At 41.7% G+C, this 26,046-nt stretch overlaps 1 protein-coding gene across 2 annotated transcripts in view; it reads right to left on the bottom strand.

Annotated features, from left to right (window-relative positions):
- Window positions 1-980: 980 nt before the first annotated feature.
- ZAP70 (zeta chain of T cell receptor associated protein kinase 70) overlaps window positions 981-26,046 on the bottom strand; it is a 210,186-nt gene continuing 185,120 nt past the window's right edge. For both annotated transcript variants that reach the window (XM_077273511.1, XM_077273518.1), the window contains exons 11-13: window positions 24,147-24,287; window positions 18,715-18,827; window positions 981-1,246 (exon numbers count right to left, since the gene is read on the bottom strand). In XM_077273511.1, the coding sequence (XP_077129626.1) occupies window positions 1,129-1,246; window positions 18,715-18,827; window positions 24,147-24,287 (372 nt within the window). In that variant the 3' untranslated portion in view covers window positions 981-1,128. The remainder of the gene's footprint in view (window positions 1,247-18,714; window positions 18,828-24,146; window positions 24,288-26,046) is intronic.

The following is a 26,046-nucleotide window of genomic DNA, read 5'->3' as shown; positions in this document are numbered from 1 at the left end:
TAAACGTTCATTTTTTTTCCACATTCCAAAAATTCCTGTGAAGCATCTGAAGGGTTAATATACTTCTTGAATGTGGCTTTGAGCAGCTTGAGGGGTCCAGTTTTTAGAATGGTGTCTATTTTGGACATTTTCAATCATATAGACCCCTTGTAGTCACTTCAAATGTGAGGTGGCCCATAAAAAAAAATGGTTTTGTAAATTTTGTTGGAAAAAGGAGAAATCACTGGTCAACTTTTAAGCCTTATAACTTCCCAATAAAAAACTTATTTCAAAAATTGTACTGATGTAAATTAGACATGTGGGAAATGTTATTTATTAACTATTTTGTGTGCTATATTTCTGATTTAAGGGCATAAGTTTGAAAATTACAACATTTTTCACATTTTTGCTACATTTCCATTTTTTTCACAAATAAATGCAAGTTATATCGAATAAATTTTACCCCTGTAATGAAGTCAAATATGTCACAAAATTCTGTCTCTGATTCGGGGATCCCTTGAAGCATTCCAGAGATATGACCTGATAAAGTGACACTGGTCAGAATTGCAAAAATTGGCCTAGTGATGAAGGTGCAAACCACCTTGGGGGAGTATAGAGGTTATAGGCATATAATATAAAAAATTGGTGTCATATCCGGAGCATGAAGGGAACAGGATGTTGGTTACTTGTACTTTACATGTATTCTTTTGGCTTTCCTCGGGGCCACCCTAGTCAGAGGCTTACTGAGTCTACAAGTATATCTGGTCCCAAACAAAACCTTAATACCAATTTAGTACTCCATTATCAGTGATTTAAAAAAACATAACAGATTAAACTAATGTTTTATTGACACAGTATTAATAACTTTTGGGCTCCAGAATCATGAATAAAAATAACTATCAAATAACTATATAAAATGTTTGTAATTTAAATTTATATTATTAGGAGATATTCATTATTACTAATACTAATAATAAGAAGATAAAAATTCCAGCTGCCATTATTATTTATGCTGAAAATAAAACTATGTCCAGTAGTCTTCATTAGTCTTTATTTTTTCAAAGGTCGAATTCTTATTAGCAGGAACATTTCTGAGAAAAGTAGACTACTGTATTCTGTTATAATATGATGAATCATATGTTTTTTTCTTTATTCCTTCTTTTCTTTGGACTCCTCTGCAGCTGCCTCTCCAGTCTTGTCAGCAACACTGTAATAATAAACTCTCATACGAGATTCCACATTCTCAAAATTTGGGCGATCTTCCATTCTATTAAAAGAAATAAAAATGTAACATTATAGCATTGGATAGACTTATGGCACTGCATGAAAAATTCACATGCTAGCTTTTTCTAAATTTTCCAACATAGTCTCTATTTATGGAGTGAATCTTTTCAAATAAGCGATTCTCATTGTAAATTGTCATAAAAAACAGAGAAAAAGGGCAAATTGGACATCATTTCATACAAAACACACAATGGGCCGGACAAAATTGTTGGCACCTTCATATTAATATTTGGTTTCACACCCTTTAATATAAATAACTGCAATCATTCGCCTCCTAAAACCATCAACAAGATTCTTACACCTCTCAACTGGAATTTTGGACCACTATTCTTTTGCAATCTGCTCCAGGTCTCTCATATTTGAAGGGTGCCTTCTCCCAACAGCAATTTTAAGATCTCTCTACAGGTATTCAATGGGATTTAGATCTGGACTCATTGCTGGCCACTTCTGAACTCTCCTGTGCGTTGTTACCATTCATCTCTGTGTTCTTCTTGAAGTATGTTTGGCGTCATTGTCCTGTTGGAAGACCCATGACCTAGGACGCAAACCAAACATTCTGACACTGGGCACTACAATGCATCACAAAATTCTTTGCTAATCTTCAGATTTCATGATGCCTTGCACACAGTCATAGCACCCAGTGCCAGAAGCAGCAAAATAACCCCCTAACATCTTTGTGCCTCCACCATATTTTACTTTAGGTGCTGTATTCTTTTCTTTGTAGGCCTCATTCCATTTTCAGTAAATAGTAGGACAATGTGCTTCACCAAAAAGCTCTATCTTGGTCTCTTCTGTCTACAAGACGCTTTCCAGAAAGGATTTTGGCTTACTCCTGCACATCTTTGACAAAGTGCAGTCTAGCTTTTTATGTCTCTGTGTCACCAATGAAGTCTTCCTGGGTCTCCTACCATAGCTTTTCATTTCATTCAAATGCAGCAGGTTTTTGCTATTTATTCTGAGAGCAGCATGATTTATGGCAATAGAGCCTGAATTCAGGGATGTGTCACTTACTGGGCTTTGTGGGAGAAGGTGGTGGTCCCAGAGGAAGAGGTGGACTCAGAGGAGGATGCAGACAGGAAAACAATATCTCTGAGTTCCAGACTGTAGTTGCACAGGTGGGTGCCATGGGAGGATGGATTACTGCAAACGAGGGGGGTTCATGGTACCAGACAAACTGTTACTGAAGGTGCAGGAGAAGAGGAACAAATGGAGGAAGATGAGGAGGATGAGGTGATGGGAACACAACATTTAGGAGATGAAGAGGATAATGATCCCCTCTTTGTTATCCATAGTTGGCAGGAGGGGATGGAGGTTGGCTGGAGGAGATGGAGGAAGTGACCCTGAGTGTTACCTCACCACTAGCACACCATGGACTTGAACTTTATGGAAGCACCTGACACATGAGCACCTTCTTGTTGAACTATGTGCAACATGATGCCTGTATTGTTAGGATTAGAAATAATGATGACTACTGTGATGCCACTCTGTTAGATCCATGGTACAAGTGTAAATTTTGCAAGAAGCTTTAACCCCTTGATTATTCAAACACGCTTGTAGACAATTTTAAGAGTGGTTTTCCCCAATACAGCAGTGAGGTACACAGTGTGCATTGTAGTTATAGACTTAAAACCCTGGTTACGTCGAGTCGTAAATGCACAAACATTAGCAGCAGCAACAGTATAAGTGGCATAAGCAATTTCTGTGAGTCGTTTCACACATTTTTAGACCAGCCTGTGCACCAGGAGAATAGAGTCTGACACGTAGTGAACGACTGGACAGGATCGTGCAGGAGTATCTTGAGTTCAATATCAATGCCATCAGGGGAAATTTGGACCCTTTTGCATTTTGGCCTTCAAAAATGGAAGAGTGGCCTGGAATTGCCTGTCACGACTTGGAGGTTTTGTGATGCTCAGCAGCCCGCATTCTCTCAGAGCATGTCTTCAGAGCTGCTGGTGGTGTCTTGACAGATAAGCACATCCGGTTATCCCCTGAAAGTGTCGATCGACTACCTTTCATCAAGATGAACAAGTCATGGATCTCCAATGACTTTTTCACCCCAGTCGCAGACTGGTCAGTCTAGGCGATGGTGTCGTTTTTAATGTGATGCATTGATCTCACGTTATTGCAGTCTGTGATACCTTTGTCATGGCTTCTGTGCCTGCTGCTGCTACTCCTGCTGATGTTGCAGTTTTTTGTAATGTGGAAACTCAAAGATGGACCTCCATCTGGTGGGTTTGTACTCTGGGGAAATTGATGTCACTTCAGTGGTGCGTGTCAATAATTTTTTTTAAATGTTTGCACTCTAAGTTGGGTCTTCTTCATGTGTGTTGCCTGTAGCAGCATGGCTCCCAGACTGGCAGGTCTGCAATTTCTTTTAGTCAACTACCTGTGTTTGGCTACGTTCACATTTGCGTTGTTGTGTGTTGCGTCGGCGACGCATCGGCGACGCAATGCACAACGCATGCAAAACGCATGCAAAATGCATTGTTTTGTGACGAATGCGTCCTTTTTTTGCTTGATTTTGGACGCACAAAAAATGCAACTTGCTGCGTCCTCTGCGCCCTGACGCGTGCGCCCCAGCAAAGAAGGGTTACTCCGGTCCTTCACCCACCTCGTCTTTATTGAAACTTCAATTCAAAGCTGTATGTGCTGGCCCAGACCCTAATACCTCATGTATGGCCCATGGATGACTGCTGCTGTGCCATTATCAAAATTTCCACTGTGGGCCAACTGATGCCACTTTCCCTTCTGTCTGCCTCTAATTTTTGGAAATTTTTGGACTCCAAGTTGGGTCTTCTTCATGTGTGTTGCATGAATTTGGCAGAGCTCTCAGAGCACCAGGCCAACACCTGTCAATCATCCACCTTTTACTGATCAATGTTTCAGCCAGAAAGGCTGGTCCAAGCCCTGTCCCATGCATCCATGCTGTGCAATTATACTGTTTGTACTCTGGGTTAATTGATGCCATATTACTGGTGTCAGCCCCTCATTTGAGCCATTTGGGAAGCTCCCTCCCCCCAAGGTGTTGTATATGCATTTGGTTTTGCCTCCCATTGAATTCAATGGGGTTCAGGTATATTCAACGAAACGTTCAGCAAACATGTTCATCAACATCTGGACGTTAGCCGAATCAAACTGAATCTTGAACGGTTTGCTCATCAGTACCTCTGAAGTGTCGGTGACAGAACGATGCTCCATAGTTTGCTGTACAAAATTGCTGTGCGTCTTGGGCACGCAATGGATTATATTGGATCTGCAGGGATTTCTTTATAATAAATTGGTGAATGAGGGAATGTTTCTTATCTTTATTTATTTAATTCCCTCTATTATTATTATTAAATTGATGATAGAGGTGTGGGGGAGTGTTTTTTTTAAATAACCAATTTTTTTTCTTTGAGTGTGTGTTTTTATTTTTTATTTTTGGTTTAGCAATGGGGATGTCTGGTAGACGCCTCTTCATTACTGGGCTCGATGCTATCTGACTTTAAAAATCAACAGAATAAACCATTACCCTCATATTCACAGCACCAGGACAATTGAGAAGAGCCGAGGCAAAGTGCTAGAAATGTAGCATTTAACCCCTTCCCAACCTTTGACGCCACGTAGGCGTCATGAAAGTCGGTGCCAATCCGACCCATGACGCCTATGTGGCGTCATGGAATGATCGCGTCCCTGCAGATCGGGTGAAAGGGTTAACTCCTATTTCACCCGATCTGCAGGGAGAGGGGGAGTTGTACTTCAGCCCAGGGGGGGTGGCTTTGCCCCCACGTGGCTACGATCGCTCTGATTGGCTGTTGAAAGTGCAACAGCCAATCAGAGCAATTTGCAATATTTCACCTATGAAAATGGTGAAATATTGCAATCCAGCCATGGCCGATGCTGCAATAGCATCTGCCATGGCTGGAAATCATGGTCTGCCCCCCCCCCACTGCCCCCGATCTCCTCCCCAGTCCTCCATTCTGTCCGGTACCCCCCTCCGTCCCCCTGTCCGCTCCCCCGTGCTCCTGTCCGCTCCCCCCATCCTCTGATCCCCCCCCTGTGCTCCGATCCACCCCCCCCACCACCCCCTCATACTTACTGAGCCTCCCGAAGTCGGTCCGTCTTCTCCCTGGGCGCCGCCATCTTCCAAAATGGCGGGCGCATGCGCAGTGTGCCCGCCGAATCTGCCGGCCGGCAGATTCATTACAAAGTACATTTTGATCGCTGTGGTAGGTTCTATCACAGCGATCAAAATTAAAAAATTATTAATAAACCCCCCCCTTTATCACCCCCATAGGTAGGGACAATAATAAAATAAAGAAAATATTTTTTTTTTCTTTTTCCACTAGGGTTAGGGTTAGAACTAGGGTTAGAACTAGGGGTAGGGTTAGGGTTAGGGGTAGGGTTAGGGTTAGGGGTAGAGTTAGGGTTATGGCATGTGCACACAGTGCGGATTTGGCTGCGGATCCGCAGCGGATTGGCCGCAGATCCGCAGCGGATTGGCCACGGATCCGCAGCGGATTGGCCGCTGCGAATTCGTAGCAGTTTTCCATCAGGTTTACAGTACCATGTACACCTATGGAAAACCAAATCCGCTGTGCCCATGGTGCGGAAAATTCCGTGCAGAAACGCTGCGTTGTATTTTCCGCAGCATGTCAATTCTTTGTGAGGATTCCGCAGCGTTTTACACCTGTTCCTCAATAGGAATCCGCAGGTGAAATCCACACAAAAAAACACTGGAAATCTGCTGTAAATCCGCAGTGAAAACGCAGTGCCTTTTACCTGCAGATTTTTCAAAAATCGTGCGGAAAAATCTCACATGAATCCGCAACATGGGCACATAGCCTTAGGGTTAGGGTTGGCATTAGAGTTAGGGTTGGAATTAGGGCTAGGGTTGGAAATAGGGTTAAGATTAGGCTTGTGGTTAGGGTTACGGATAGGGTTAGGGGTGTGTTGGGGTTACAATTGTGGTTAGGGTTGGGATTAGGGTTAGGGTTAGGATTAGGGTTAGGGTTGGATTTAGGGTTACGGGTGTGTTGGGGTTAGGGTTGTGGTTAGGGGTGTGTTGGGGTTAGGGTCGTGATTAAGGTTATGGCTACAGTTGGGATTAGGATTAGGGGTGTGTTGGGGTTAGTGTTCAAGTTAGAATTGAGGGGTTTCCACTGTTTAGGCACATCAGGGGTCTCCAAACGCAACATGGCGCCACCATTGATTCCAGCCAATCTTGCGTTCAAAAAGTCAAATGGTGCTCCCTCCCTTCCAAGCCCCGACGTGCGCCCAAACAGTGGTGTACCCCCACATTTGGGGTACCAACGTACTCAGGACAAACTGGGCAACAACTGTTGGGGTCCAATTTCTCCTGTTACCCCTGCAAAAATAAAAAATTACTTGCTAAAACATAATTTTTGAGGAAAGAACAATTATTTTTTATTTTCACGGCTCTGCGTTATTAACTTCTGTGAAGCACTTGGGGGTTGAAAGTGCTCACCACACATCTAGATAAGTTCCTTGGGGGGTATAGTTTCCAAAATTGGGTCACTTGTGGGGTGTTTCTACTATTTAGGCACATCAGGGGCTCTGCAAATGCAACGTGATGCCCGCAGACCATTCCATCAAAGTCTGCATTTCAAATGTCACTACTTCCTTTCCGAGCCCTGACGTGCGCCCAAACAGTGGTTTACCCTCACATATGCGGTACCAGCACACTCACAACAAACTGGGCAACAAATATTGGGGCCCAATTTCTCCTGTTACCCTTGTGAAAATAAAAAATTGCTTGCTAAAACATCTTTTTTGAGGAAAGAAAAATGATTTTTTTATTTTCACGGCTCTGCGTTGTAAACTTCTGTGAAGCACTTGGGGGTTGAACGTGCTCATCACACATCTAGATAAGTTCCTTGGGGGGTCTAGTTTCCAAAATGGGGTCACTTGTGGGGTGTTTCTACTGTTTAGGCACATCAGGGGCTCTGCAAATGCAATGTGACGCCCGCAGACCATTCCATCAAAGTCTGCATTTCAAATGTCACTACTTCGCTTCCGAGCCCTGACGTGTGCCCAAACAGTGGTTTACCCCCACATATGGGGTATCAGCGTACTCAGGAGAAACTGGACAACAACATTTGGGGTCAAATTTCTCCTGTTACCCTTGCAAAAATAAAAAATTCTGGGCTAAAAAAATATTTTTGAGGAAAGGAAACACATTTATTATTTTCACGGCTCTGCGTTATAAACTTCTGTGAAGCACTTGGGGGTTCAAAGTGCTCACCACACATCTAGATAAGTTCCCTTGGGGGTCTAGTTTCCAAAATGGAGTCACTTGTGGGGAGTTCCTACTGTTTAGGCACATCAGGGGCTCTGCAAACGCAACCTGACGCCCGCAGAGCATTCCATCAAAGTCTGCATTTCAAAACGTCACTACTTCCCTTCCAAACCCCGACGTGTGCCAAAACAGTGGTTTACCCCCACATATGGGGTATCAGCGTACTCAGGAGAAACTGGACAACAACTTTTGGTGTCCAATTTCTCCTGTTACCCTTGGGAAAATAAAAAATTGTGGGCTAAAAAATCATTTTTGAGAAAAGAAAAATTATTTTTTATTTTCATGGCTCTGCGTTATAAACTTCTGTGAAGCACTTGGGGGTTCAAAGTGCTCACCACACATCTAGATTAGTTCCATGGGAGGTCTAGTTTCCAAAATGGGGTCACTTGTGCAGGAGCTCCAATGTTTAGGCACACAGGGGCTCTCCAAACGCGAAATGGTGTCCGCTAATGATTGGAGCTAATTTTCCATTCAAAAAGCCAAATGGCGTGCCTTCCCTTCCGAGCCCTGCCGTGTGCCCAAACAGTGGTTTACCCCCACATATGGGGTATCATCGTACTCAGGACAAACTGGACAACAACATTTGGGGTCCAATTTCTCCTATTACCCTTGGGAAAATAAAAAATTCTGGGCTAAAAATCATTTTTGAGGAAAGAAAAATTATTTTTTATTTTGACGGCTCTGCGTTATAAACTTCTGTGAAGCACCTGGGGGTTATAAGTGCTCACTATGCATCTAGATAAGTTCCTTGGGGGGTCTAGTTTCCAAAATGAGGTCACTTGTAGGGGAGCTCCAATGTTTAGGCACACAGGGGCTCTCCAAACGCGACATGGTGTCCGCTAACGATTGGAGCTAATTTTCCATTCAAAAAGTCAAATGGCACGCCTCCCCTTCCGAGCCTTGCCGTGCACCCAAACAGTGGTTTACCCCCACATATGAGGTATCGGCGTACTCAGGAGAAATTGCCCAACAAATTTTAGGATCCATTTTATCCTGTTGCCCATGTGAAAATGAAAAAATTGAGGCTAAAAGAAATTTTGTGTGAAAAAAAAGTACTTTTTCATTTTTACGGATCAATTTGTGAAGCACCTAAGAGTTTAAAGTGCTCACTATGCTTCTAGATAAGTTCCTTGGGGGGTCTAGTTTCCAAAATGGGGTCACTTGTGGGGGAGCTCCACTGTTTAGGCACACAGGGGCTCTCCAAACGTGACATGGTGTCTGCTAGCGATGGAGATAATTTTTCATTCAAAAAGTCAAATGGCGCTCCTTCCCTTCCGAGCCTTACCATGTGCCCAAACAGTGGTTTACCCCCACATATGAGGTATCGGTGTACTCAGGAGAAATTGTCCAACAAATTTTTGGATCCATTTTATCCTGTTGCCCATGTAAAAATGAAAAAACTGAGGCTAAAATAATTTTTTTGTGAAAAAAAAGTACTGTTTCATTTTTACGGATCAATTTGTGAAGCACCTGGGGGTTTAAAGTGCTCACTATGCTTCTAGATAAGTTCCTTGGGGGGTCTAGTTTCCAAAATGGGGTCACTTGTGGGGGAGCTCCAATGTTTAGGCACACGGGGGCTCACCAAACGCGACATGGTGTCTGCTAAAGATTGGAGCCAATTTTTCATTGAAAAAGTCAAATGGCGCTCCTTCCCTTCCGAGCCCTGCCGTGTGCCAAGACAGTGGTTTACCCCCACATATGAGGTATCAGCGTACTCAGGACAAATTGGACAACAACGTTCGTGGTCCAGTTTCTCCTTTTACCCTTGGGAAAATAAAAAAATTTTCGCGAAAAGATCATTTTTGTGACTAAAAAGTTAAATGTTCATTTTTTACTTCCATGTTGCTTCTGCTGCTGTGAAACACCTGATAGGTTAATAAACTTCTTGAATGTGGTTTTGAGCACCTTGAGGGGTTGCAGTTTTTAGAATGGTGTCACTTTTGGGTATTTTCAGCCATATAGACCCCTCAAAATGACTTCAAATGTGAGGTGGTCCCTAAAAAAAATGGTTTGTAAATTTTGTTGTAAAAATGAGAAATCACTGGTCAAATTTTAACCCTTATAACTTCCTAGCAAAAAAAAAATTTGTTTCCAAAATTGTGCTGATGTAAAGTAGACATGTGGGAAATGTTATTTATTAACTATTTTGTGTCACATAACTCTTTGGTTTAGCAGAATAAAAATTCAAAATGTGAAAATTGCGAAATTTTCAAATTTTTGCCAAATTTCCATTTTTTTCACAAATAAACTCACAAATTATCGACCTAAATTTACCACTAACATGAAGCCCAATATGTCACGAAAAAACAATCTCAGAATCGCTAGGATCCGTTGAAGCGTTCCTGGGTTATTACCTCATAAAGGGACACTGGTCAGAATTGCAAAAAACGGCAAGGTCATTAAGGCCAAAATAAGCTGGGTCATTAAGGGGTTAATGAATGTGCCAATTTCCAGGGCAGCTGCGAACTGGTATTTTTAGGCTGGAAAGGGCCAGATAACCAGGGACCTTCACAGCCTATTATTATCAGCTCACAGTTGTCTGCTTTGCCTTTGCTGGTTATCAAAAATAAGGGGTACCCCATGCCAATTTTTTTTTAGAGGCCCCCATTTTTTATAACCAGCAAAAGCAATTCACACAGTTGTGAGCTGATATTAACAGGCTGTGGAAGGTCAATGGGTATCTGGCCCTTCCCAGCCTTATAATATAAGCCTGCAGCTGTCTGTTTTCCCTTAGCTTGTCATTACAAATAGGGGGACCCCCATGTAATTTTTTTTAAAATTATTTATTTAACAGGTATCATAAGGCTAAACACCATTTTGTGCCACATGAAAGACACTAAAGGGTGCTACTTTATTATATGTAGGGGGTTTGTGACATTAAATTTCTACATGATATCTATCTATTCTATATATTCTACATATCTATCGATTCAATATATTCTATTCCTTTGAGATGTGTGTGTAAAAATTGCATCCTTTAACTTGCATTGGTGAGTGCGATTCGATTCTGTCATCAACTCACAACATACTGCAATTTTTTTCCCTCATTCCAGTTAGAGCTGAGGAAAAACTCGCAGATGAGCACTGATTCATTTACTAACACTGGTCAGCATGAAATGCTATGTTTTCTTGTATTGCACTTGTCTGAGTTATACGCTCATGTGAGCGAGCCCTTACCTTGAGTATTTTATGTTATTAAGCCCTTTCAGGTAGCATATTAAAAATGGAAAGTGGGTGGTTTCTCGTTAGTAAATGTGAGAAGGTTAAGGAAGCTCACTGTACATGAAATTCAATGAAGGCCTCATTCAGTCTTCAGTTTTTCTCGTAAGAGTACAATCTGTTTTTGAAGGATAGTACTTGTACGTATGATATAGTCTATAGTGTGATTCACATGTCCGATTCTAAGCTTAGATTAAACTCACCAACGCTAGTCTATGTGTCTGAGAAAATAATTTGACAGCACCTGAATGCCATCTGTGTGCTTTCCGATATTCATTAACTGTTTGATATGAAAAGCTTGAAAAATCTTAATTTTTATTCATTGAGAAAAAGTGATGAAACTTTGACCAAACTCGATGATAAAAGCTGACACTCTGACAAAACTTTGGTGAATCTCTGATCAAAGAAACTAATAAAACTCTGAACTTTTTTGCCATACTAGAAAAATCACTGACGCGTGAAGGAATGTATGATTCTCCACAGTGCCCCAACAAATTATGATTTATGTCCCCACAGTGACCCACAACACAGTATGATGCACCCACAGTGCCCTAACGTATTATAATGACTCCACAAGTGCCCCAAACACATAATGATATCCCCGCAGTGCCCCCAACACAGTATCATGCTTCCCCAGCTACACTGACCCACTGATACCCCCACATTGGCCCATCACATAATATGATGCCTCCAAACAATATAAAGTCCCACTGGTTTCTCCCAAGATGTACTGACTCACAAAATAAAAAAGACAAACTCACCTATATCCCGTTCCCCTGATGTGCTGTTCCTTTCTGTGCTGTATTTGGACTGAGGATCTATGCAGAAGCCAAGATATAGTTATACTATCACACCTGTATGTACTTAGCCTTAGACACATAGGTTGAATGAAGAGAGCTGATGGCTTCATAGTCCATCACTGTTTTCAGCTTCATCTGCATCTTGAGTATACCAATACCATTGTAATCAAGATGTTGGTCAGCTCTGTAGTTTGCCATTTTTTACAGAATGGCACAGATGCCCACCCACTTTTTGGCCATTTTATGGCCATTAATGTTTACATGATATGTCATGAAGGCTACCTGTGGTATTTTCATCTATAGGGTTTGGGTTCACACTGTGTTCTCCAGATAAAGTGCCTTGGAAAAGTATTCACACCCTGTGAACTTTTCCACATTCTTTCATGTTATGTTCACAAATTTAAATGTATTTTATTGGCATTTTATGTGATATATCAAGACAAAGTAGCAAGTATTTGTGAAGTGTAAAGCAAATGGTACATGGTTCTCAAAATTATTTTATTATTATTATTATTATTATTATTATTATTATATTCAGGCCACTGTAGTATGATACCCCTAAATAAAATCCCAAGTGACCAATTGCCTTCTAATTCACATCATTTGCAAATTGAGTCCATTTGTGTGCAATTTATTCTCAGTATAAATCCAGCTGTTCTGTGAAAGCCTCAGAGGTTTCTTTGAGAATATTAGGGATCAAATGCCATCATGTACACCAAGGAACACACCAGACAGATCAGTGATAAAGTTGTGGAGAAAGGTAAAGCAGGTTTTGAATATAAAATAATAGTCCAAGCTCTGAACAGCTCACGGAGCACTCTTCAATCCATCATTCAAAAATGGAAGGAGCATAGCACAATTGCAAATCTACCAAGATATAGCTGACCATCTAAACTGACATCACAAGCAAGAAAAGCACTAATTAGAGAAGCAGCCAAGAGGCTCATGGAGAATCTGTCCAACTATTATTCATATATGTCACATACTGAACAAATATGGCCTTTATGGAAGAATAGCATGAAGAAAGCCATTTCTGAAAGTAAGACATAAGAAGTCCTGTTTGCAGTCTGAAAAAAAAACATGCAGGAAACACAGTTAAAATGTGTGAAGTAGGTGCTATGGTCAGAGGTGACCAAAGTAGAACTTTTTGGGGCTAAATGTAAAACTCTATGTGTGGAGGAAAGATAATGCAGCACATCATCAGGGACATGGATTCTGATCTGAGTTGATGGGAAGATGGATGTAGCTAAATGCAGGAAAATCCTGGAGGAAAACCGCTCAGAAGCTGCAAAAACTTGAGACTGGAACGTAGGTTCACCTTCCAGCAGGACAACAAACTTAATCATACTGCCAGGGCTAACGTGGAATGGTTTAGATCAAGGCATATTCATATGTTTGAATTGCCCAGTTAAAATCAAGACCTACGTCCCATTCAGAATTTGTGGCAAGACTTGAAAACTGCTGTTCACAAACGCTCTCCATTTAATCTCAATGAGCTAGAGCTAATTTTCAAAGAATGGGAAAACTTGAGCCTTTAGGCTGGTTTCACCCATCCTGATATTTCCGGTACCAGAAAAACCTATACCGGAAATATCAGTGTCCATGTGTGTACTTCGTGCGGCACATATGTGGCAACAGTTCCACACAGACGGACGCTACTGTAAGCTCTGTTCCCTTGCACGTAGTGCTGAAGCCAGCTGCCATCCCTTCCCCGGCGAGCAGCACGAGCAGGGGAGAACAATGAATGATACGCAGTGGGCACAGGCGCATGTGATTACCAGTATAATAAAGATAGGAAACTTTGTGGTGTATGATTTCATTAAAAGACTTTATTCTTACTGTGTGGTGTATTTAATTAATCCTTTACCAACTATAGGATTAGTAAAGGATAGGTGTCTTATTGACACAAGCCGGCTTAATGTCACCTTACAATAGGAAGGTGACATTAACCCCTCATTACCCCACTTGCCACCTCTACAGGGCAAGAGGGAAGAATTGGGCAAAGCTCCAGAATTGTCGCATCTAATAAATGCGCCTTTTCTGGGCAGCTGTGGGCTGCTGTTTTTAGGCTGGGGGGGGCATGTCCATGGCCCCTTACCAGCCTGAGAATAGCAGCCTACACTTGTGAGTTTTGCTGGTTTAAAATCATAGGGGGGACCCCACATTGGGTTTTTCATTCATTCATTCTCCCCTGCTCACGCTGCTCGCTGGGAGAGCAGGGGAGAATGGGTGGAAGCCGCGTTCAGCACCACATGCAGGGGAACAGCACTTGCAGTAGCGCTATTTCCCCGGTGGCTGTCCATGCACACGGAGGACAGTGTGCATTGTTCCCCGTGTGCACGTGTGTGGCACATTTTGCGGCCCGTGTCCATGAAAACACGCTGACATGTGCATAGACCCATTCATTTGAATGGGTCTACGTGTGTCAGTGTCTCTGGTATGTGAGAAAACTGTCACCACACGTACCGGTGACACTGATGTGTGAAACCGGCCTCAGATGTGCAAAGCTGGTAGAAAAATGCCCCAAAAGAATTGCAGTAATAGCTGCAGTGAAAGGAGGTCCTACAAAGTATTGAATCAGGGGTTGAATACAAATGCATGTCACAATTTTCTGATTTATATTTTTAAAATATTTAGAAAACATATAATTTTCTTTACACTTCACAAATACTTGCTGCTTTGTGTTTGTATAGCACACAAAATCCAAATAAGATACATTTGCGTTTGTGGGTGTAACATGAAAACATTTGGAAAATATCATGGGGAAAGAATACTTTTTCAAGGCACTGAACTTCAGTCGAAATATGATCACACACAAATGCTGCCAGGGCCAACTTCCCATTCAAGTATATGGAGAATGTGTTAGTTAAAAATTTGCACACAAGGTTCAGTTAGTATTTGTATGTAGTTGTAGAGTGGAATCAAGAATGAATGTATTAGTGGGCCCTTAGCACCTCAGTCTGACACTGGGGCTTATACACTATAAATTCACTGCTACATAATCTGAAGTATGGCAATAGTGGAGGTTGAATACAGTCACTGAGGAGATTTGGCGTGTGTATAGGAAGCAGGTTTTCATCAAGCTTTTCAGTGTCTGCTGTTAGGTTATGTTTTTTTGTGATTTTGTTCTTATACATGCAAAGTATAAATGTGTAAAAGATTATAATTGGGGTAGCCTGTGATTGGCCCATGTGACCAATTGTCTGTGTGTGGAGGGCTTGTTCTAGAAGTTTCTAGGAGATTCACCTTTGCTGTGGTGCCTGGAGGACTACAAATTCCAGTGAGTCCAAGGCTAAGTTCACACTTGCCTTTGGCTGGTCTGCGTACGGCTGCGTACTTCCTCCCTTAAGTTCCGCCTACTTCCGCATGCGTCCTGCATACCTATCTTTAACATTGTGTACGCGGGGACATGCATTGTATGCGGATGCGTCCTCATGCAGTGTTTTGACGTGCCCGCCGAGCACAAGAAAATGCAACATGTTGCGTTAAACATGATATCATAGTTTAACATAAGAGCATAGTTTGGCATTTTCCATTGTTTTTCTTCTTTTGTCTGTACTGTTTATCCACATTTAACATGTGTTACATGGACAATGCTACCAGGTGTTTGTCTTGTGAGACCTATTCATGCCTTGAACAGCCATTTGAGGGTGAATATATCTGTGCTCGATGTCAGCATCTTACATGTTTGGAAGCCCAGATATAGGATCTAAATGTGCAGCTTGCAACTTGCAATCCTGGAGAGGAGTTTATAACTCAATGAGCATGCGCTGGCTGGGGCCAGTGATATGGAGGAGGGTGGAGGTGCGGAAGATCAGGACCCAGAAGTAGGCAGTTGGATAACAGTTAGAAGAAGGTGTAGGGGGAAAGTGCAAGGGAGCCCAGTCATGATCTGGCACAACCTAGTAAATATGCCTGCTTGGCTGATATTAGGAATGTAGGCCCAGGACTGGGATTACTACAGCAGGATATTGCTCCTAGCAACCAGGAAAACAATTGGAAGAAATGAGATAGGAGTGCAGCAAAGGCCAGACAGATGTTTGTGGTAATGGACTCTATAATTAGGCGAAAAGACAGGGTCAACTGCCGCCGAGACCGTGAATGTCGAACTGTGCGTTGTCTACCGGGTGCTCGGGTTCGACATATTGCGGATTGGATACACAGATTGCTGGGTGGGGTTGGGAAAAAATCAGCGGTCATGGTACACATCAGTACCGATGATAAAGTTAAAGGGAGGTGGAAGGTCCTTAAAAATTATTACAAGGAACTGGGAGAGAAGCTGAGGCCAGGATGTCCAAGGTGGTGTTTTCAGAGATTATGCTGGTTCCAGGAGCATCAATAGAAAGACAGCAGGAGCTTAGCGAGATAGCTAAGTGGTTTAGAAATTGGTGTGGGAAGGATTTGTGTTCATGGAGAACTGGGCTGACTTCTCTGTCAGCTACAGGCTCTACGGTAGGGACGGGCTGCACCTCAATGGGGAGGGTGCAGCTTTGCTTGGGGAAAAAATGGTCAGACAGATGGAGGAGCTTTTAGACTAGGATCTAGGGGAAGGAGGGTAGTTGTGGTAATAAAGAGATATATGGGAAAACATAGAGATTGAGACTATAAGGGTCAATGAGGATTTAGAGGGGGCTTGGAAATGCAAGGAAAGTAGAGAGCTAAGTAGGAGTAACAAATGTGCTAATGGTATTAAACATCTGAGGGCAAATGCAAGAAGCCTGGCAAACAAAATGAATGAACTGGAGACTCTCGGTCGGTCACAGAATATGATGTGGTGGGCATTACGGAAACTCGCTTGGATGAAAGACATGACTGAGTGACAAATGTAGAGGGTTACACTACATTTAGAAAGGACAGGAAAGATAAAAAAGGTGGAAGGGTGTGTATTTTTGTAAAATCGACTTAAAACTTGCTCAATGATGACATTGGAGGGGAGCTGCGAAAATGTAGAGTCAATATGGGTAAATGTACATGGGGAAGGCAATAATGGAAAGCTGCTAATTGGAGTTTGCTACAAGCCTCCTAATATAGCTGAACAAGTAGAGGATAAAATGCTGCAACAAATTAAAAAGGTAGCATATAATAATAGGGTCCTTATTATGGGGGATTTTATCTATCCAGACATTCGGTGGAACATAGAATCTTCTGATTATGCTAAAAGTTCTTATCCACAGTTCAGGACAATTACCTCTCTCAGCTGGTAGATGAACCAACCAGGGGAGGTAATCTGCTGGATCTGATCGTGTGAAATAGAAGAGATACATTTTCAGATCTACAGGTCAGGGAGCATTTGGGAGCAGTGATCATAATATAATGAGTTTCAATGTAATTTTCAATCAAACAATCAAAAGGGGAAATGCAAAAACCTAGAACTTTAGGAAAGCTGATTTCAACAAACTAAGGAACAAACTTAATCGAGTAGACTGGGACCATATCACGGTAATTAGGGATACCGAACATAAACGAAGCATGTTTAAGGAAATACTGCTAGAATCCTGTAGAAAACTTATACCATTCAGTAGTAAAATGTCAAGTAAGAAAAAGAAACCATTACGGATAAATAAGACAGTACAAAGTTTAATAAGACAAAAACAAAGGGCATTCATAATTCTGAACAGATAGTATTGACCCCTTAAAAGACGATAATAACAAGATAACTATAGAAAATAAAGAAAAGGCTGAGATATTAAACAGGCACTTTTCAAGCCTGTTCATCAATGACCTGTTTGTTCCAGTGCTTTCAACAAGGCAAAAATCAAAGTTCACCGCCTGATATAACTAATTTGATTACACCAATATAAATACCCTTTCATATAATCAGAAAAGAAGGAAAAAATAGTTTAATAGAAATACAGTTAAGATACCCCCAAAAAAATCTAAAAACTCAGTTTAAAATTGCAATAGGATCAAACATTAAAAGTCTATAGAATTTAAGAAGATCCGTTTGAGGCAAGCGGTACAAAAAAGTCTCAAGTCTTGCAGAGTCTTATATCGGACTGAAGATATACAAAGAAAGTGCACAGTGCTGAAGTTACCTCTTAGTCATCAATTGGAGGCGTTGTTTCAGTCTGAATCAAGGAGGTTCCACCCAAATCCTCCTTGTGTTGAAATGTTGGTAGCAGCTCAGGGATATATTTCTTCGGGAGCGCTGTCCCGGCCGCTGCCACACACTCCCAGAAGTGTGAGGCGCCGTAAGGACCAATTCCTACGCATTTCAGAGAGCACGGTCTCCTTCGTCAGGCATAGTCCATTTGAGAACAGAGCTGCCTTATATATGGTATATTCCTTTTGATGTATGTGAGCCAGACTCTCGGTGCAGGAGCAGGGGGATGTGGTGCAGTAGCTGCTGGCTGCAGCCTGTCCTGTGCTGCAAGGAGATAGCTATCCGGATACAGAACACGTCTGCTAACAGAACACACCGCAGCACTTCTCATTGAGGATCTGCTTCTGTCGGTCATGTGACTGTTGACGTCAAACAAGGTCCCGTCAGCGTATTGGTGTAACGCAGGTTTTGACCGCGAGTCTGCCACGCTCGCGCACCACCGGAGAGGAGGCCCAGGGAGTGTGTGTCACCGGCATATACATTAAATGGGAGAGTACTCTGGACTACAGAACAAGAAAAGGACTTGTATATTCTAGTTACAGGTAAGCTGAGAAGCACCACTCAATGTCAAGCAGCAGCCGGAAAAGCAAACAATTTTTTAGGATGTATAAAAGAGAGATAAAATTCTGTGATCCCAAAGTATTGTTACCTCTTTATAAATCACTTGTGAGGCCACATGACTTATTCCTTCCAAAGACAATACTAAGGACAAGGAGGCATTCATTACGGGTGGTAGAAAGGCGATTCCGACGGATAAATAGGAAAGGGTTCTTTACAGTTACAGCAGGCAGACTGTAGAATGCCCTACCACAAGAGGTAGTAAAGGCAGACATTGACAGCTTTTAAAAAAGGGCTGGATGATTTCCTCGATATACATAACATTGCAGGTTATAGTTAAATTAGTGACAAATGTACAATTGGTGGAGAAAGGTTGAACTTGATGGACCTAGGTGTTTTTTCAACCTATATAACTATTATAATTTTATTTAAAAACAACCAATTTATCATGCAGATTATATGTGAATTCTTACTTGATGGTCCAGCAATCCAGCATCAGTTCATACATTTCTTTAGGACACTCTGTGGGACATGCTAAGCGCTCATTTCTCTCAATGAAAACCAGAACTTCTGTACCCTTTAGCTTCTGTAAAGCAAAATCAATATTTTTGTGAGTTACATTGCTAATATTTTAGGCTGAATAAGGCTAGAAATTGACTAAAAATAAAAAGACAGAGGTACCGTACCCTTAAGGGCAGAGTAGAAGTGATAGACAGAACAGCTTATTTACTTATAATGTTGAGCAATTGGTATAACAGTTGTCACATTTAATTCTTTACAGTACTTGTCAGCTTTCACCTCATTGGCCAGGCCAAATTTTTCAAATTTGATGTGACCCTTTATGTGGTAAAAACTTCTGGAATGTTTCTGCATATCTCAGTGATTTTGAGACTGTGTTTTTATGACACATTGTACTTTATGTTATTGATGAATATTGGTGAATATGATTTGCGTTCATTATTATTACTACCATTATTATTATTATTTATAATTGAATTTTTATGCCAAAAAAGATAGTCACACCACACAAGATAATTAATAAAAAACATATACCACATGTCTACTTTACATCGGCATCATTTTTTTTTAAATATCCTTAATTTCTTTGGATGTTAGAAGGCTTAAAAGTTTAGTAGCAATTTTTAATTTTTTAATTAAATCTACAAAACATCAAAACCTATATTTTTGGGACCACTTCGTTTTTGAAGGGACTTTGAGGGGCTTATATGTCAGAAAACTTCCATATGCAAATTTCCTCTTCAGAGAGGAAGATGACTTGAAATCTATAGTGCCACCTGTTTGAAGCAGCAATTCTACAAGTCACTATCGACCCTTAAATGGTCCTTGCAAAGTGACAAAATAAAAGCCAAATCAGAATCTCAATTTTCAGACATGGTGTTTAGGGGTATTGCCTCTCATCAGTGCAAAGTATGAGAACTGAGTTGGCTGGGTGAGAGGCTCTGGACTGAAGTGAAAGGGATAACATTTCTCCTTGCGGAGAGTGACACATCGACTCTGGTAAGGAGGCTTATTCGATGTGCAATGCTCCTCTGGTAAATTTAACATGCAAACAGCTTTTCCAAACATTTTTAAAAACTGCACCGCATAAAGTATTCAAAACAGCATTTCGGAAGACAATAGACCCTTTAAATCTTGGATAAAAATTATCGCAAAGTAGAAAGAAAAAAATGAAAAATTGCAATATTTGACTTTCGCACCACAGATTTTCCTGGAATCGTTTGAAGGGTGTCATTTAAAGAGCCCCTGAGATGCCAGATTTGATTAGGGTTCATTGTGAACAGAATCTGTCATCAGGTTTTTGCCACCCAATCCGAGAGCAGAATATTGTAGAAACAAAGACCCTAATTCCTGTGGTGTGTTATTTACTGGGCTGCTTGCCCCAATTGCTGTGAAAAGACATTTATTATGCTCTGAGGTCTCTGCAGTTCTAAGAACTAAGGACTCGCATATCTTTATTGGTGCTAATTATGCTAGATTATTTTGTTTAATTAATTATGAGCTGAACTGTATTACATTTTCAGAAATGTTATTGAATAAAAAAAAATCACCAGAAGATTTATGTTTTGCACTATTGGATTCAGAGGCATATCTAGGTGGGGCAGCCAGGGCATGTGCCCTGGGTGCAGCCGGTGGGGTGGCTCAGTCAGGCCACCTAATACTGCAGTCCCAAGTGTCTTCCTCGGCCACTGCATTTTGTGCCCCTCAAACTGGGAGTCCGATGTTCTTTAACTCGGCTGTCGGCATCTTCAGAAGCAAGTACAGTTAAAATTCTGATCACTGGGTCAGATCAACGTCAACAACATGATCAGGTCATGGGATAATGCTGCTGACATCACTCGCTGGCACACAGAGGTGTGAAGAACATTGGTGGTAAGTGCTCCACACTAGTGGAGCCGAAGATGCCGTAGATTACATGTAATGGGGGGAGATTTTGGGTGGGGAGATTTACTGTGTGTGTGGGGAGATTTACTGTGTATGGGGAGATTTAATGTACAGGTCCTTCTCAAAAAATTAGCATATAGTGTTAAATTTCATTATTTACCATAATGTAATGATTACAATTAAACTTTCATATATTATAGATTCATTATCCACCAACTGAAATTTGTCAGGTCTTTTATTGTTTTAATACTGATGATTTTGGCATACAACTCCTGATAACCCAAAAAACCTGTCTCAATAAATTAGCATATCAAGAAAAGGTTCTCTAAACTACCTATTACCCTAATCTTCTGAATCAACTAATTAACTCTAAACACATGCAAAAGATACCCGAGGCTTTTAAAAACTCCCTGCCTGGTTCATTACTCAAAACCCCCATCATGGGTAAGACTAGCGACCTGACAGATGTCAAGAAGGCCATCATTGACACCCTCAAGCAAGAGGGTAAGACCCAGAAAGAAATTTCTCAACAAATAGGCTGTTCCCAGAGTGCTGTATCAAGGCACCTCAATGGTAAGTCTGTTGGAAGGAAACAATGTGGCAGAAAACGCTGTACAACGAGAAGAGGTGACCGGACCCTGAGGAAGATTGTGGAGAAGGACCGATTCCAGACCTTGGGGAACCTGAGGAAGCAGTGGACTGAGTCTGGCGTGTGCAGGAAATGGGCTACAGGTGCCACATTCCCCAGGTAAAGCCACTTTTGAACCATAAACAGCGGCAGAAGCGCCTGACCTGGGCTACAGAGAAGCAGCACTGGACTGTTGCTAAGTGGTCCCAAGTACTTTTTTCTGATGAAAGCAAATTTTGCATGTCATTCGGAAATCAAGGTGCCAGAGTCTGGAGGAAGACTGGGGAGAAGGAAATGCCAAAATGCCTGAAGTCCAGTGTCAAGTACCCACAGTCAGTGATGGTGTGGGGTGCCATGTCAGCTGCTGGTGTTGGTCCACTGTGTTTCATCAAGGGCAGGGTCAATGCAGCTAGCTATCAGGAGATTTTGGAGCACTTTATGCTTCCATCGGCTGAAATGCTTTATGGAGATGAAGATTTCATTTTTCAGCACGACCTGGCACCTGCTCACAGTGCCAAAACCACTGGTAAATGGTTTACTGACCATGGTATTACTGTGCTCAATTGGCCTGCCAACTCTCCTGACCTGAACCCCATAGAGAATCTGTGGGATATTGTGAAGAGAAAGTTGAGAGACGCAAGACCCAACACTCTGGATGAGCTTAAGGCCGCTATTGAAGCATCCTGGGCCTCCATAACATCTCAGCAGTGTCACAGGCTGATTGCCTCCATGCCACGCCGCATTGAAGCAGTCATTTCTGCCAAAGGATTCCCGACCAAGTATTGAGTGCATAACTGAACATTATTATTTGATGTTTTTTTTGTTTGGTATTAAAAAACACTTTTATTTGATTGGTCGGGTGAAATATGCTAATTTATTGAGACAGGTTTTTTGGGTTATCAGGAGTTGTATGCCAAAATCATCAGTATTAAAACAATAAAAGACCTGACAAATTTCAGTTGGTGGATAATGAATCTATAATATATGAAAGTTTAATTGTAATCATTACATTATGGTAAATAATGAAATTTAACACTATATGCTAATTTTTTGAGAAGGACCTGTATGTGGGGGGGATTTACTGTAGTAGGGGAGATTTATTGTGTGTAGAGAGGATATTTACTGTGTGTGTGGGTGAGATTTACTGTGTGGGGAGATTTACTGTGTGGGGGAGATTTATTGTGCGGGGGAGATATTTACTGTGTGCGGGGGGGAGATTTACTGTGTGTTAGGGAAGGATTACTGTGGGGGGAGATTTACTGTGTGTGGTGGGGGAGATTTAGTGCAGCGTGGCTGGAGGAGATTTAGTGTAACGGGGGAAGATTTGAGGTCACAAGTTTTTGAGGAGCAAGGAAAGGATAGGTGCAGACAATATGAGGAATGGGAGAAATTTAAACACACAATATGAGGAGCAAGGGGGGTGATAGGGGGCATGTATGAGGAAACAGTATTGGGGATGTTTGCAGACACAGTATAGTGAGTGGGGGAATGGGTGCAGATACAGTATGGTGAGTGGAAGGATGATTGTGGACACAGTATGGTGAGTGGGGCAGATGGGTGCAGACACAATATGGTGAGTGGAGGAATGGGTGCAAACACAGTATGGTGAGTGGGGGATGAATGAGGACACAGTATGATGAGTGGGGCAGATGGGTGCAGACACAATATGGTGAGTGGGCAGGATGGGAGCGGACAAGGTGGATGAGTGTGGTGGTACAGCCACAGTACAATGACTGGAGAGAGAGGGTGCAGACACAGTATGATGTGTGAGGGATTGGTGCAGACAAAGTATGAGGAACGAGGGAAGTTGTATGCAGACACAGTATAGGGAGCAAGGGTGAAGGGATGGGTGCAAACACAGTATGGGGAATTGGGGGGATGTGTGAAGAGGCAGTATGGAGAGTGAGAGGGTAAATGTATGAGGAGGGATGGGGAAACATGTGAGGAGACTTGAGAGGAATAGTGCTAGGAGACAGTATGGGAGAGAAAAGTGAGTGGGCACAGAATACTGAGTAGTGTGGATAGCATTAACCATAAGAGAGACACTGTGGGGGTCCTATTTTGTGGAGGGAATATATTGAGCAATTATTTATTCAAGGGCTCAGCATAGAGCCGATATTTTTATTTAGGAGGGAGCATTATAATGACACTGCTATCTTTAAGGGCATCATGTCATGATGTGCTGCAGAAGACCGGAGAAGATGGAAAGTCTGCAGAGATGCGCTGTTGATGAGAAAACTCATCATGGCATCTGGACAAGATGAAGGAGAAAAGAAAGAGAACTACTCCAGAGACAATGTCATCTGTAAGTTACCTGGACGTAAATGTTTTCTTATCACCCAGTTCTGTCTGCTTTTTACTGCTGTGTAGTGGTAATACAATGTAACAGTATACCCACACAATTGTAACATGCTGCCTAGTTCTTTTTTAGGTCCACACAAAAAAAGGATGTATGAAAACAGCCATAACCTATAATGTGTCCAGGTCCTATCTGTAAAAAACTGATGCCACATGTACGAGAAAAACAGACATATGAATAGGGCCAAAGAAGTGCTCTTTGGCGGAAGTGTTCTGAAACCAATGTAAGCATGCATTCCCAATGTCGCAGTCAAGAGTTTTTGTATCATTTCAAAAGTATTAAAATTGTGGTGAATCACAAGGTCGAGAACTCATGGCTGACAGGACCCCTACCAAATTTTTGGTGATATGCCGAACCTTAGTCCAGAAGTGAGTGAGAACCGAGCATGCCAAAAAAATGTCCTAAAGGAAGATCTCTGCAGCTTCACACATCAAGTACGTAAAAATAATAAGAAATTAATTTGAATCCACACGTATACTTGCATTTAAAGCATAACTATTCCATAATACAAATACCTTGTAGGGTTTCTGCCCGTAGCTGAATGCTTCCCACATGGTAACACCATAGCTCCATACATCACTTCGGCTGGAAAACTTTCTAAAATTAATGCACTCTGGGGCATACCATTTCAAAGGCCACTTGCCACCTTGTCGAGCCTGCAAAAATATGCCAAAAAAGTGATCAATATAGCATGTAACTTTAGCTTCTTAATGCCTATCTGCAAACACTTGAAGAGTATGTTTCAATAAGCAGAAAACCAACTGTCTCTCAGGGGCAATGAATAGCACCGCAGTCCTAAAAATCATAGTTATCGGCAGCATATCTACCTGGGCAAACAAGTGGTGTTATGTCGATAGCAACTGCCTTAAAGGGGTGGTCTGAAACAAATATTGATTTTAACACTAATTGTCTATATAATGTAATAATCTAATAATTTTTCTATTATACTTTAATTAAAAAGTCCCTATTGTTCCCTCTCTAATCTAAGTGTTTTAATTTTTTATTTTTCCCTCCTTCCATTTTGAAGACATTTCATTTGAGAATCCCCAGTGCATGCTGGGATACTCAAACGAGATGTCATCAGGGAGCAGAGGTTAAAAGAGGGAGAGAGTGTTTATTTAAAAAAAGGACTTTAGTCAGGCTGTGTTTTTTTTTTTTACAAATTGACTCTGGGGTTAGTAATGGGGGCATCTTATAGACACCCCTTCATTACTAACCTTGGGGCTTGATGTCAGCTGCCAATACAAAGCTGACATCAACCCTTGTACTATCATTCCACTTGCACCAGGGCAAATGGAAAGAGCAGAAACTGTATATCGAGTCCGCAAAGTATTCTGGCATAATCTGCGCTCCAGGAGGCAAACAGCGCTCCATCCCTCCTGAGTCTCTCCGTATGGCTAAGTAGTACTGTGCAGCCACATATGGCGAATTTCTACATGCAGCAGAAATTGTGGGACAAATTTTGGTGACATGTTTGCCCATTTCCCTTTGTAAAAATGCAAAACCTGGGGCTATAACTAAATGTTGGTGGTAAAAATATATTTATTTTTTCTTCACTGCACAATGGTATAAAATTCTGTGACACAACTGTGTTGTCAATGATTACTGCATCCCGAGATGTGTAAGGTGTGGATACAGTTGGCAGAGGGGCCTGGGGCCAGTGCTGGCACCGTGGTCCCCATATTCAGGGGTTTCATATCAGCCACATGGTCTGCCGCTATTTGTAGTACGCAGGACGTTGCTAGGTTCAGAAAAAAGACAAAAATTTGCCCTCCAACCCCCTTGTAATATTTTTTTAACACCGAATATAACACAGTGATAACTGAGTACAGATAATGTAGTAGATGTCACCAGCAGTCCTATGTAACACAATGGACACCATGTGCAGTGGCAGTGCCTGATAGAGGTGCCACTGTCTTTTAGGGAAAGTATTTGTCTTATGCTGTTTTGCTGCATAACAGTCTGTTTTGATCCTCTAGAGTGCACCATAAAAGATAGAAAGAGATGCCTCTAGGATACTACTGATAGGGCTACTATGACTGTGGCAGTGTATATGGGGAAATATTTAATCAAGGAACTGTATTTAGGAACACTATTCAGGGGGCACTGTAACTTAGGGCATATTAAATGTGAAATCTCTGGTTTGAGCATTTTTATTGAAACTGCCGGATACACGACTGCAATTCCATAGTCCATGAATGGAGCTGAGGACAAGCATACACACCACCACTTAATTTAAGACTGGGCTCTGGAGGACTGAGTTTCCAGGATGCAAAGGCCTGTTCTTAGAGTCATTACATGTCTTTTGAGGATAATTAGAGGTTTTACAGAAAGTACATTTGCGGTGAATCAAATTTTGGGGAAAAATTTGTTGAACCTGGAGAATTTATTCTATAATCTCAAATGTTTACTCTT

The sequence above is a fragment of the Ranitomeya variabilis genome, chromosome 1 (genome assembly GCF_051348905.1).
Source record: "Ranitomeya variabilis isolate aRanVar5 chromosome 1, aRanVar5.hap1, whole genome shotgun sequence".
NCBI classification, from domain to species: domain Eukaryota; kingdom Metazoa; phylum Chordata; class Amphibia; order Anura; family Dendrobatidae; genus Ranitomeya; species Ranitomeya variabilis.
This window is presented reverse-complemented; position numbering and strand designations above follow the sequence as displayed.